Genomic DNA, 14,070 nt, shown 5'->3' with positions numbered 1-14,070 from the left:
TTTGTGCTAACGAATTTCTTCTTAAACTGATTTCCTATGAGGTTTCCTCGAATTAAATATGTGATTTTTCCAATTACAAAAGAGGTAAAAGTGTTGAAATGTAACATTTCTAATGAAATAACAGGTTTGCTTAATTTGCAAAGATGTGAAGTCAAAGTTCAACTCATATGGAGAATAATGTTTCAAATAATAAATGAATAAGGGATGATTATAGACTAGGATTTAATTGGCACTTCTTTAATCTATATTCCTCTCAGTGAACAACTGCTTATAAGATCAACTAATGTAATTCCTGTTGTTATAATACCAATACCAATGACATGTTGCTTACTAATGACATTTCTCATTTCTAATGAGACATTGTTAAAAAATCTGCAAGAAATGACAGGCCCATAAAATGCAGTTTTACCATGAATTTATCAGTAGGATCTGTGACAATTTATATAATGTATGCCTCAGGCAACATAATATACAATTTACAGGCTGGGATCGGACAACTTTCACTACTGGTGCTATGCCATAGGACACTTTTCAGTCAGGTGTAATGTGTCACATGTGCATGTATCATATTACTCACTCTGACAGATACACTGTCACTTTTGTTGCTTGGTAACCTGATCCAGCTGTTGTCCAGAAGACAACTGTATCTATAGCAACAGCCTGTATAATTTATCAGTCCACAGTGGTGAAAACATGGAGCAGGTAAGATGTTTTGATGTTGGGTGAGAACTGCATCTGTTTTCTTTGTGTGTGTAAACTACAACTCACCTTGTTGCATGTTTCTTGAGGATTGTATCGCCGGTCTGTACCGATCCCTGGGTATGTCTGTCGGAGCAGAGTTCACCTCTGAAGATGTGAGTCTCCTCTACCTCAAAGTGTTTCATTTTTCCTCCAACACTGATGAAGCACATGTGGCCAAGAAGAAGGTAGAAACATAGTCCTATTTTAAACAACAAAGCGGCTATGGTTTCATCAAATGTCATTTGTCATTATGGGATATCTCTCTGTGCCTGTTTCAGATTGCAGGAGGTGATAGTAGTTGGTCTTGTGTTGGTGAAAATGTGTTGGATGTTCTCCTTGAAATGGAAAGGGACAGAGAAAATAAGGAAAAGGTAATCATTAATTTATTTTTTCTTTACTAAATGTCATACTAACTATGATATTATTTTTGTCATCTCTACTAAGTGTCAACTTTGTTATCTGTAGCTCTACTGGGACCTCCAGCTGGTGAATGTTGGAAATCTCAACACTCTCTATATGTTGGACAAACCAGTTATTATGGATCCTTGTGTGCAGAAATGCCTCCACCAAAACACAGATCCAAATACTTTAAAAAAAGAGCTGCATGGGAGTGTGAGAGGTGTGCAGAGGCTGAGGAAGGCAGCCAGGCAGTGCTGGGCCAGGTAAGCATCTCAACCAAAATAACTTTCAATGTTACTCAAATACTATTGTTCGGAAGTCTACTTTATGTTTATGTGATGGTTTCAGGAAAGCGTGCAGATGTATGCTATACTTTCTAAACATACTGTAAGATAGGCACAAAATATGATTTCATTTACAACAAGCTTACTTCTTATATGACTTCTGCTGAAATTGGAAGTAGTGGCCAAAGTGACAATATGGAATAATGTCAAATGCTATAACATATTGAAAAAGTAGAAAAAGTAATAAGTTTAGCAAACTAAACCCACCTAAAGTCTTTGACATCCAATAGTCATACTTAGTGTATTCATTTTTTTTGCTTTTCTTTTTCTGTCAAAAGCCATATAGTTGTATCTTTACTAAAGCACACACTTTTACTGTTTTACTTTACCTTTAACCACTAAAAACAATTACCAGTTTCATTCCATGTTAAAAGCTAGCCATTATACACTTAAGTTCGTGATGTCTATAACTGTTGATGATATGTGTTTGTGTTTTTCTTAGATTGACATCAGAGGGTGTGCACAGTGTATTGCCCCCCCAGCAGGGCAGAAGCCTCGGGGTACGGCATCAGGCCTGGGGCTGTGTCTCCACGTCAGACGTCCTTCTCTTGGTGGAAGTGAAGTATGATGTGGTGACCCAGCTGCTTTACACAGAAATGCTGCAGGAGCACTACAGTAAGGAAACGTTTCTCTGAACATTTGCCGCAGTATAACACAGACAATCTCTTCAATTCTAAGTATAACTTCCTCTTATCATGGATCCTGCTCCAGGTGCTTCACATTCCTGTGTTTTCTTTTGCCTCATCTTATTTTTGGTGATACCACAGCTCTGAGTATCTGGGAGACCCTGCTGCCATGGCAACAACATGAGGAAAGGGAGGGGCTAGGAGATCGTGCAGATGAGGCTTTGGAGTCAGGAGACATGCTTCGTTTGTCGGAGCTGCCAGGAGCATTCAGAATATATAGGTAAAACACAATAATGTTAATTTTCATCATTATGACATACATAATAATCAATCTGCAATTCACAGGTTATTAATTAAGAGGAAATAATAACAAAGTATCAAAAATGTCAACAAACATCCAAACCAATATAGCAAAATGTCTTTTAATAAAGTGACTATTCAGGGAGCAATAAAAATAACGCACCTTTAGTTATTTATAAAAAAAGATATTGTACTTAAAGTTAAGTTTAGAAATCTCCTTCCAGGTTTCCTTAATGAGCATCAAACATAAACACAAGAATAAAAATGACTCTCCTGCAGGGCCTGCCTGAAAAGCCCTCCTGAGTCCAGGGAACAGTCATGGTCTGCCGTGTCGCTCCTGTGTGAGCTACACACATTTCGTCAACAAGAAAAGGACACTCTAACTGTCCTGGGCCAGAGGTAAGTACTCACACATTGGAGTAGGTCAAGAATATCAAACCATTTCAAATTAGTTCTTGATGTACTCATCTTGTACCTACAGTATAACAAGTTAACACTCATTCAAGGAATTACTTGTGAGGTTTATATGGCTGTGAATACATGCTGAGTTTATCCATTAATCTCTTCTCTTCCAGGCTGGACAGGGAGAGCCTGAAACTGTTGTGTTTATTCATCAGTTTAGCAACTCTCAGAGCCCAGAGAGAAAAGATGTCCTACAGCGCTCTGCTGGCAGCTCGGCAGTCCTGGGAGACATGGTGAGCAACCGCTTAAAGTGAACGGTGAAAGAGGAAACTATCTTCATGTCTTTATGCACTTTGCACACTCAGCTTCATGTGTATGCTATCTGTCCCACATATATCTTCTCAGGCCACATGTAGAGAGTCCCTGCAGAGCAGAACAGGCGACCCTATGGCTACATGGTGAAGAGGAAGAGCAGAAGAAAGACTTTATCTCAGTGTCACCACAGCAGGTAAGGTCAGATGTCTTGCTCTGAGACATAAGCAGCATATCAGGTCATATCATTGCTCCTAAAGTAATATTATTTTCTGAGTATATGTTTCTTGAGTATTGGCAGAAAGAAAAACACTCCAGTAGTTGTATGAGCATCAGAACGAAAGCATTGGCCCTGTTTCAGCAGGTAGCGCTGCAGTTGCTGGTGCTGATTCAGGATCGGGAGAGAGAGCACCTGGTCCAGTTGGCAAACAGGGTCTCCATGGAGGATTTGCAAGAACCAGTGCCTTCAAAGGAGGGTAAATCAATATGTGCTTCTATTTCTCCTGCATGCTTGTCAGCTTGCTTTTTCTCAATATTTGTTTCTTGTTTCTTCTGCAGAAAGTAACCCGGAAGCTGCTTTGAGAAATGCCTGTATAAAAAGGCTGAGACAAATCTATACCGGCCTGCAGACAAGCAATGACACTCAGACCCCCTTAAAGCAAACAGACCATCAGCCCCAGCCTCATATAAGCAGTCAAACAGCAGTGCGGTACAAACACCAGCTGGAGCAGTGTTCCCTGCTCCTGTTGACCCATCTGATGGAGCTCCAGGAGGTCCAAGCGAACACGTTACTGCCAGCACTGAAGGACGAGGTGAGTCAGACCACCACAGCATCCAATCAAAAGATCCCACAATCTTTAAATAAAGCACCAACTGTTTTTAATTATGTGTTTCCGTTAGAGTGGAGAGAGTGTCCAAGCTCTGCGAGATGAATATAAATCTGAACTTCAAGCGGCGCGCTACACCAACCTCCTCCAACTGATATCAGACGCCCCTCTTACTTCAGGCTCAATACTCACTACTGATCCAAACTCAAAAGAAAGTGGCAGCAATGCTCAAAACAGCATCAAAGGGCCAGATGAAACTTCAAGCGTGGATTCAATCAGTGACCTACAGGTGGTGCAGGCCACAGAATGTACCGACCAACAGGACGTCTGTACAGGTACTGCAGACACAGGCATGTACAGATCACCAAAAACTAAAAACTGCAACTATAAAATGATGTTTTCCCCCAGGTTGTGGAGCAGTCATGGAAGATCTGCCCTACTTGGAGATCTTGTGTGTATCAGATGCAACTAGCAATACTCACAACACAGACGGGGGAGCCCAGGGGGAAGAAGGTGCCGCTGCAACAAAGAGCCCCCAGAGTTTTGAGAAACAGGGCTCACTGATCGCCTTTGCTTGGAGCCAACCAGCAGAGGATGAGACCGACTATGAGGAAGGAAGGGCAGCAGGAGCAGCACAGAGACAGGAAGTACAGTCAAGTGACACAAGCAGCACAGCTGAACACACACAGAGTGAGGAGACTTCAGCAGAGAGTGACAGAGAAGAGAAGAAACCCACTCAGCTCCACTCTGAATCCAAAGATCATCCTCACGCACAGTCTGCAGACCAGCAGGGCAGCACAGTAGAACAGGTACTCTCTAAGTGTAGAGCAGATCATAACACATTGTATGACATGCATCTGATTTTATTCCCTTCTAAAATTCTCATTAGTTGACCTTCGAGGAAAGAGCAACAACTTATCGACCAGAGAAAGGAGATTTTGAATGTGACCTGCAAACAAAAGCTTTGGGAGCAGAGACCCTGCAGGCTTTAAACATCTTTGAACCTCCTGAGGTTGAGCGGCATGCTAGTGACTACTGCTCTGAACTGGGTAATAAAGAGACCCCAGATGTGGACAGAGAAATGCTCGAGGTGGAAATGTGTGCCAATGAGCTGTGGGACCTGAGAGGGCCTGAACCAGCTCATGTTGATTACCACGAATACAACTCACAAGTCACAGTAAGTCTGCTGTTTCATCTTTGGACAGACTCGCTAAACCAGTGTTTACATAATGGACTTATTTTAGTGCCATATCTGCTGTTTCCTGTTGTAAAGGTTGACTGTAGCCCTGCAGGAAGAGAGGCAATGAGGGAATCCACACTGATGGAGAGAGAGCGAGCAAGAGAGCCTGTGTCTGCGATGGAGAGAGAAAGGACAATGCGCAACCTGGTGGACATGCAACGAAAGGTGGAACAGAGGCAGCAGAGAGATAAAGAGAGACAACTACTGAGGGTGAGAGAAAGCTGAGGAGGGATTTTAGCACAACTTTAACCAATAAAGAGAGGCGGAAAGGGGGCACTGAAAGAGTATTCAGATGTGACACAGTTTGTCTTTTAGGTTCAGGAGCATCTGTCCATCATCCAGAACAGAAAGGCAGAGGAAGACCTGCTTGGATTGAAACACACTGACAGGCTAAGGCACCTCACACAAGATCTCCCACAGGTAAAATGCTGTATATTGAGATCATCTGAATAGTTGTATCCCATTTATTTATTATCGGTATTTGTATTGCGTTTTAGGAGGATAAGAATCAGCAAAAGACGGTTGTCAAAGAGCGACTGGAGCAGCTGAGAAGAGAGCGCTCCTACGTCATGCAGTCCAAACGAGCCAGGTAAGGGACAGATGTTATTCACACCTGGGTGAATATAGTATACAGGACTGTCTCAGAAAATTAGAATATTGTGATAAAGTTCTTTATTTTCTGTAATGCAATTAAAAAAACAAAAATGTCATACATTCTGGATTCATTACAAATCAACTGAAATATTGCAAGCCTTTTATTATTTTAATATTGCTGATTCTGGCATACAGCTTAAGAAAACTCAAAAATCCTATCTCAAAAAATTAGAATAGTTCCTCAGACCAAGTAAAAAAAAAAGATTTATAACAGCAAAACACAATCAAACATTTGAAAATGTCCATTAATGCACTCAGTACTTGGTTGGGAATCCTTTTGCACGGATTACTGCATCAATGCGGCGTGGCATGGAGGCAATCAGCCTGTGGCATTGCTGAGGTGTTATGGATGCCCAGGATGCTTCAATAGCGGCCTTTAGCTCATTAGCATTGTTGGGTCTGGTGTCTTTCAGCTTCTTCTTCACAATACCCCACATATTCTCTATGGGGTTCAGGTCAGGGGAATTTGCAGGCCAATCGAGGACAGTAATGCCATGGTCAGTACACCAGTTACTGGTGGTTTTGGCACTGTGGGCAGGTGCCAGATCATGCTGGAAAATGAATTCCTCATCTCCATAGAGCTTTTCAGCAGACGGAAGCATGTAGTGCTCTAAAATCTCTTGGTACACAGCTGCATTTACTCTGGGCTTGATGAAACACAGTGGACCAACACCAGCAGCTGACATGGCTCCCCAAACCATCGCTGACTGTGGGAACTTCACACTGGATTTCAAGCAACTTGGATTTTGCTCCTCTCCAGCCTTTCTCCAGACTCTGGCGCCTTGACTTCCAAATGAAATACAAAACTTGCTTTCGTCTGAAAAGAGGACTTTGGACCACTGTGCAACTGTCCAGTGCTTCTTTTCCTTAGCCCAAGTCAGACGCCTCTTCCGTTGTCTTGAGTTCAGAAGTGGCTTGACCATGGGAATACGGCTATTGTAGCCCATTTCCCGGACACGTCTGTGAACAGTGACTTTTGATACCTGGACTCCAGCTTCAGTCCACTGTCTTTGAAGCTCCCCCAAATTCTGGAAGCGACTCTTCTTCACAATGCTGTTAAGGCTGCGGTCATCTCTCTTGGTTGTGCAGCGTTTCCTGCCACATTTCCCCCTTCCAACAGACTTTTTGTGGATGTGCTTTGAAACTGCACTCTGTGAACAGCTTGCTCTTTGAGACATTTCTTTTTGTGTCTTACCCTCCTGATGGAGGGTGTCAATGACGGTCCTCTGGACAGCAGTCAGATCAGCAGTCTTCCCCATACTTGTGATTTAGTTTACTGAACCAAGCTGAGTGTTTTTCAAGGCTCAGGAAACCCTTGCAGGTGTTTCGAGTTAATTAGACGATTCAAGTGATTCGTTGAACACCCTACTAGTATACTTTTTCATGATATTCTAATATTTAGAGATAGGATATTTGAGTTTTCTTAAGCTGTATGCCATAATCAGCAATATTAAAATAATAAAAGGCTTGCAATATTTCAGTTGATTTGTAATGAATCCAGAATGTATGACATTTTTGTTTTTTTTAATTGCATTACAGAAAATAAAGAACTTTATCACAATATTCTAATTTTCTGAGACAGTCCTGTATATAGAACAATGATATACCTGGGTGACTAAGTTTACAAAACACTGTAGCAATATGTTTACCAGCACCTCCTGCACTTCCTGTCTGTATCCTCTAGGAACACTGCAGGATTTAAGGAACTTCTGGGTCCAGTAGCTCTCCACAGCAGACAACCAAATGATGGCGCAGACTGAGGAACTACAGATTCTTGAATTCATTTCTAATTGAACAAATAGTGTTACCCAATTAATTATCAGATAATATTCTGATGTGTGCGAGTATAATTCAGATTAACACAACATGAGATGTGTTGTGATCATATGAAATAAAACAGATGTCAAATTTGAAGTGAGTTGTTTATTATACAGTTAATTATCATCTCGACAAACATAAGCATCAACAGTAATGTCATTTATCAATGACCCCCCCTTTAGTTGTGTACACATTATCCCTGTTGCATACATAATGAGTCCCACAGGTGCATGTTAAGTCTACAGAGGTTCCATCAACTCTTTTATATGTGAACATACCATTTATATTGGCACTGTTGGCCATTACTCGCTTGTGTAAGAAACAATGTGACTAAACAACAGACACAGCTGTAGACTTTGAATGCACCTCTGGACTCGGGCTATTGCTATTTACAGGTATATGGGGACAGGAATATTTTAACATGTCAAAGGATGTAAGTTTGGCTAACAACACTACGATGGGGAGATATGTATATTACATAGGTTTGGTGCAGGCCCAGTGGTTTTCCTGCAAGAGAGGGAGATCTCTCAACCCTGGTGAGCAGAGGGAAATGTCTACATGGATAGCAAATAAACATTCGGCTTTTTTACCTCTTAAAATTGACCCTATATAGTGTCCACTCACACTGCAGTCCAACACAAAGCCATACTACCTATCGCTCTAATATGCCAGAACATTCCACAGCAGCTCACACACACTGAGCCACTGCATTACACACACACATAAGTATCTCCTCAAACCAAATGAACAGTTCACAACTGTGGCTCAAGTTATGTGGTCTCGGACACACTAACTTTCAAACAAAACAAAGAAAGCATGTTTGATTTCCAAACTAAGAAAACATAGCTGACAGGAGCTTTACTAAGGACTTTAATATTTTAGCAATGTGACAGCCAGGGGACTTAACAGAAACCGTCCCATTTCAAAACATGACGGGTCACCTTAGAGGATGAGCTTCTAGGCTGTGCAGAGGACAAACTTTTAGGGCTGTATTCAGGTCAGCATTTATGGTAGCAGGGCACTTTGATAGCAGTCACACACTGATATTTGAACAGGTGTGGTGTCAAGATTTCTCTGTAGTGTCCTGTCTGGACCCCAGATATACAAGTGCAAGATCTTCAGCAAGAAAGCAGCATGCGATTGTGTGTGATAGACTAAACTACACCATATACAAGATAGTCAACAATATTTGCATTTTATACACTAGACTGGTGTTTCCCACAGTGAAAGGTAAAGCCTAGGATGAAAACAGGGTGGTCCAAGTCAAGTTCATTCAATGAACCTGTTTGCTGGATGCTATGACGAGCACTACTGTCCATAAACACAAAAATGGTCATCACGTGTCCAACAAATCACTGACTTTATGGGCACCATGGAAATGATGAGGGTGGATATAAATGTATTTGTGTACATCTGAGAGAAACCTGCATGTATGCGTGTCATGTCTTGGACGATGTTAGCAATGGGACTGGGGGGACGTTCATGTATATATGCGTTTATGTGTGCGCACATCTTTATTTATGAGTCTTTCTATTGGTGTGCACACTGCACCCCTGGGCCATGATGACCCCCTTCCTCATCAGAACTATCATTGTAGGCCTCTCTCCTGGCTCCACTTCCTGACCCTTGACTCTTGTCAAATTCTGTCAGGTCAACTTCCTCTGCATCTGCTGAAATGACAGGGTTCTCAGTGCGAGCAGGCAGCAAGCACTCAAGTTCCTGAAAAATTACAATTGAGTTTAATACAAAATGCATTATGACATCACAATCATACAAGAATAATAAAGTTAAGATTGTGCAAATCACGATGTTTAATGATAGTCACTCACATTCATTTTTTCGGGGCTAATCCAGTTGTTTTCAGGGAATTGGACATCAAACTTGACGTAAAGGTCTCCCTTTTCAAATGGGTTTCTGTACTGAGGCATTCCCTCGCCCTTCACCATTCGAACAGAGCCTGCCACAAAAACACATCAACAAAAAGTGTATAAAAGGCAGAAAGGAGCAATAAGAACCTTTGACTTTTTAATGTTCAAACCATGTACTATACATTGTGACATCTGCTAACAGAATTGTCAGGCAATTAAGAACTATGCTTTATACATGTACACCACTTTAGATGTTTGGCATCATATCAAAAGTTAGTGAGAGATTAATAAAAATGACTTATTAGTTGCAAAAATGGCTAATAGTGTAAATCTAGCTTTAAAAAAACAAAAAGAGCATGGATTTAATAAAAGAGATCAAATCAATTATTGAGGTATGAAGACATGTTTACCTGGCTCAATGACCTTGCCAGGTGGATATTTGACAAGCAACTGACGTCCATCGAGGTGTGCGACGGTCATCTGGAAGCCACACAGAGCCTCAACCAGGCCGATGCGCTGAACAATGTGAAGGTCGTTGGCATCGCGGCGGAATTCCTGATTTAGATTGAATTGAAAGATTTGTTGTAGTTTCATTTTAACATCTACATCGAATAAGTGTAAACACATCCTGTAAAGAATGTTTACTTATCTAGGACAATAAATAAATGTATTATTTGAAACCAACAGTTTTAGTTTTTTTTACCTCATGTTCTTTCTCCTGCAGCACCAGGACTATATCTCCTGGTTCGATGTTTGGTGCTTGGTCAGCTTCCCCAGTGAAGGTGATCTTCTGTCCGTGCCTCATGCCTTTGTCCACATGCACCTCCAGGAGCTTGGTCTCCTTACTCACCTTATGACCCTCACACTTTCTGCAGCGGTCCTTCTCATTTATCACCTCACCTGCACACATACAGAGATGAGACGATTTCAGAGGGACGTTGTGCTCATTTCGGTAAAATATCTGTATATGTTTCAAGTATAACACGTGTCTGAGTGTTAACAGACATAAGTACCCTCTCCATTGCAGTCTGTGCAGACGGACTGCATCTGTTGGACCATCCCAGGGGCCAGCTGTCTTATCATGATTCTCATACCTCGTCCTCTGCATGCCACACACTTCTGCACTGCTCCTGCCTTACCCCCCTGACTAAAAAGGGAAACAGCGGCATTGTTAACAGGAATGTCTATAATTGCTGCGATTAAAACTAGTTTCCAATCATGTGATGATTAAATTGAAGCATTTCAAAGCAACTCACCCATTGCAGGCACCACACAGAACATTCTTACTGAGCTGCAGTTTGGTGGTTTTGCCATTGTAGAGGTCTTCAAGAGAAACCCTGAGTGACAAAAAGGGATAAGATGAGTTCAACAACACAATATATATTAGAAACACCCATTGTAAGTACCCAAACTGTTTGTATCTAACACACTTACTTCAGAGGGTGTACCATGTCATCCCCTCTCCTCCTGCCTCCATTGCGTCCTCTGCCCTGTCCCCCCATGAACCCGAACAGTCCTCCGCCAAAAATATGGGAGAAGATATCGTCCATCCCAGCTCCTCCGCCACCTCCTTCCCGTAGCCCCTGTTCTCCATAGCGATCATAAAGCTCCTTTTTTTCTGGGGTTGTTAGAACCTCGTATGCAAAACTGATCTCTTTAAACTGGAAAACAAAACAAAAGAAGAATTCAGAAAGCTTGACAGGAGACAAAGAAATCAGTAGATCACAGCAAAAGGCCCACATTTTGTTTTTGATGAGCCTCTGTGACAGAGTAAAAAGAAAACAAAAAATGCAGAATGTGTCAAATTAAGTCATCGAGAAATACAAATCGAACATGGATGTGCTCACTAGGGAAATACCGTTTCATATGCTGTACTTTGATCTGTACCTTGTCTTAATACTCAAAGAGGTAGGCTGTGTGATCATAATAAACTAAGTTGACATCATTTCTAGGTCCCAATTGTTGAATAATGGAGCTGCTGTTGTTGCTAACTATGATGGTGCTAATGTTAACATGAAATACTTTGGTGCATCTTACCTTGTCTCCAGCGTCGGGGTTCTTGTCAGGGTGGTACTCTTTGGCCAATTTGCGGTAGGCCTGTAATAAACCAAACATCAAAGTGAACCAATCTGTGTTCACTCGCTGATCTATGTGCCAACTCTGTCAAATAGCTCTGCTAGCAAATCACTAAATGTAGGCCTATTAAATATCCTTCGGTAGCCAAGGGCTTGACTTGCGGGCCTGCTGTCAAAAACATCAGGGCACTGGGAAGAGCATCGCTGCCTTTGACATCTTCGACACTTATACTATACTTCAAAATACTTGAGCGCAAGACAACAAAAAGACATCCGAAACCCTTCTTTTGTGTTAACCTGACAAGACACAACTATCATGGTCTTCTGGCAAATCGAGAATTCACTAACATAAATCTGAAAGCTTCATGTTGACAAAAAATCGTTTTGAAAGTAAATCACACTGTCGGTTGTCGCAACCACCTTGAATGCTGATTTCTTTGGAAGACAAAAACACATGGATGGGCGTTTGTCTTCACGTTAGATTAACATTAGGTTAGTTCATGTGGTTTACTTATGTCAAAGAATATACGAGAAATAAACATCTGGATAAATGTCTCAAGTCATGTTAGCAAGGGCCTAACGTTTAATGAGTATAAACAAACCCTAGTTGACTGATTTTGAATGGACTTTTCGGTAAACAAAGACGTATATCGTTAACGTTAGCTTACGTCGAGTGACATTAACGTTATCTAGATACCACATCCGTGGTAACCAACAAGCATCATGTGTATCGATAAACGTTTACTCAAGCCAAGTTTAGCGTCAATAAATGTTACATCAAACATCAGAGGGTTTATTTTTTACTTATTTATTTCAGACGAGTTGTTTAGAGGTTACTTAATTGAATTTCAGCGCGACTTGGTTAAGGCTATTTGCTGGAATGTATCAACTGACGTCAATAGCCGGTAGGCTATCACACTCGTGGTGACCAGTGTATTCCTGTTTTTCAGGCAGGCTAACTACAGCCATTTAACACTACGAACATTGCAAACATTGCTGACCTTTCAAAACCACCAATAAATAGCTTCAATGGTCTTCAAACAATGCCGTGCCATGGAGTACAGAATCCTTATCTAGCTAGCTTAGCTTACTTGCTAGACTAGCAAACCCGCTAGCTGCGTCTAAAATCATTAGCTAGCCTTAGCGTACAGTAACCTAGCTCACGTTGATTAGCTTGTTTATAGGCCACATTTCAATAGTAAGCTCTCTTTTTATCCACACGGTTTTGATCAAACCATTTGCTTTTCGTTTGAATTGGTAACTGACGTACCTTTTTTAGTTCATTTTCAGAGGCAGATGGTGAAACTCCGAGGATGTCGTATAGCTTAGTATCCACAACGTTCGCCATGATGCTAACCGGCTACACACACACACAGAAAGTACTTCTGCGGAGGTTCAGCAGAGCAAGTCACCGGCTGAAGCTCTCAGGGGTTGCCAGATAAGACGACATACACTCACATCCATCAGAAACAAATGCCACAAAACAGTCACCACATTATTTCTAAAACAATTACCGGGCTCATGTTTTTACGTCAAATGTATCCTCATAATGTTTTTTGAATTAAATTGTGTGTTTCCAATTGGGAATGTTTTAAAATTACTTTAACATTACTTTAAGTTTGTAGTTTGTAGTATTTCATGTCATGCTACTGTAGAATTATATTCCACCACAATTCAGATCAAGTATTTTACCCCATTGCATTTTCATGATTTTAGCTCCTGGTTAGTTGTGGCTTTCCGAAATATTAGTTTAAAGATTTTTTTTTGTAGAAGCCTAGTTCGATATTTGCTATTTTTTTTCATAACAAAATTCCCCTTACTGTATTCATGTACCATAATACACAAACATTTCCTTGCATGTGTTACCTACTTGGCAGTAAACCTGAGTATTGTAAGGCTACTTTACAGGTTCAATATAACAATAAAACCTTTAACCAAAACCTTCATTATTATAATTTCATATTATGAATTAAAATACACTAACCCTATAAGTACTTTTGGCTTTTTAAGTATATACCCAAATCATGGAATTTTCCTCTGAAGAAGTTCAGCATTTAACTAAAGTAGGTGAATTTAAAAGCCCATTCCATAGGGGCGCCAAAATAATGAATTGTGGTTTAATTATGCTTATAATATTATATCTGGTGTCAGCCAGACTTTGTATCACAACATAAAGCCCCTGTTTTCTGCTTGTTACATGAAGCTTGGACATTTATATTTACCAATTAGATTAGCAACCTGAGAGGAATATTAGACACTACCTATTTAAAAAACAAAACTTATGTAATAATATTTCCCAGCTATCATCAGGCGTTACTTTTCATATTAAGTGTACATACATATCTGTTTATAAAATATGTAATTGTTTTTAATTGAACGACCACAAAGTACATACAGCAGTCCAAATGTGATACACTTAAATCAACAGCAATATTAAAGTGGGTTACTACTTGCATGTATTACA

At 40.8% G+C, this 14,070-nt stretch overlaps 2 protein-coding genes across 2 annotated transcripts; one reads left to right on the top strand and one right to left on the bottom strand.

Annotated features, from left to right (window-relative positions):
• The first annotated feature begins 774 nt into the window (after positions 1–774).
• Positions 775–8,575, top strand: LOC307041348 (uncharacterized protein). The gene is made up of 17 exons (XM_079684698.1): positions 775–926; positions 1,020–1,112; positions 1,207–1,403; positions 1,927–2,099; positions 2,252–2,390; positions 2,690–2,809; positions 2,986–3,105; positions 3,218–3,320; positions 3,486–3,600; positions 3,683–3,936; positions 4,025–4,286; positions 4,360–4,760; positions 4,841–5,128; positions 5,225–5,401; positions 5,507–5,611; positions 5,689–5,780; positions 7,530–8,575. The coding sequence occupies exons 1-17, from the start codon at positions 777–779 to the stop codon at positions 7,603–7,605; spliced, it is 2,865 nt and encodes a 954-aa protein (XP_079540824.1). The 5' UTR covers positions 775–776; the 3' UTR covers positions 7,606–8,575.
• On the bottom strand, positions 7,754–13,070 carry dnaja2b (DnaJ heat shock protein family (Hsp40) member A2b). Its single transcript, XM_079684703.1, has 9 exons — positions 12,877–13,070; positions 11,569–11,628; positions 10,966–11,192; positions 10,788–10,868; positions 10,545–10,678; positions 10,235–10,431; positions 9,942–10,086; positions 9,493–9,620; positions 7,754–9,382 (listed from the first exon to the last, which is right to left on the bottom strand). Exons 1-9 carry the CDS (start codon positions 12,952–12,954, stop codon positions 9,194–9,196), a joined length of 1,239 nt encoding a protein of 412 aa, XP_079540829.1. The 5' UTR covers positions 12,955–13,070; the 3' UTR covers positions 7,754–9,193.
• Between the last annotated feature and the right edge of the window lie 1,000 nt (positions 13,071–14,070).

This window comes from Notothenia rossii, assembly GCF_949606895.1.
Source record: "Notothenia rossii genome assembly, chromosome: 5".
Lineage (NCBI taxonomy): Eukaryota > Metazoa > Chordata > Actinopteri > Perciformes > Nototheniidae > Notothenia > Notothenia rossii.
This window is presented reverse-complemented; position numbering and strand designations above follow the sequence as displayed.

Excerpts from the sequence above, each read along its gene's own strand:
- LOC307041348 (XM_079684698.1), top strand. The coding sequence starts at position 777 with ATGTTTCTTGAGGATTGTATCGCCGGTCTGTACCGATCCCTGGGTATG. Across the intron at positions 2,810-2,985 it reads CTAACTGTCCTGGGCCAGAG|GCTGGACAGGGAGAGCCTGA; the intron begins GTAAGTACTCAC and ends CTTCTCTTCCAG. Across the intron at positions 4,761-4,840 it reads AGGGCAGCACAGTAGAACAG|TTGACCTTCGAGGAAAGAGC; the intron begins GTACTCTCTAAG and ends AATTCTCATTAG.
- dnaja2b (XM_079684703.1), bottom strand. The coding sequence starts at position 12,954 with ATGGCGAACGTTGTGGATACTAAGCTATACGACATCCTCGGAGTTTCA. Across the intron at positions 11,629-12,876 it reads CTGAAAATGAACTAAAAAAG|GCCTACCGCAAATTGGCCAA; the intron begins GTACGTCAGTTA and ends GGTTTATTACAG. Across the intron at positions 10,432-10,544 it reads CACAGACTGCAATGGAGAGG|GTGAGGTGATAAATGAGAAG; the intron begins GTACTTATGTCT and ends GTATGTGTGCAG.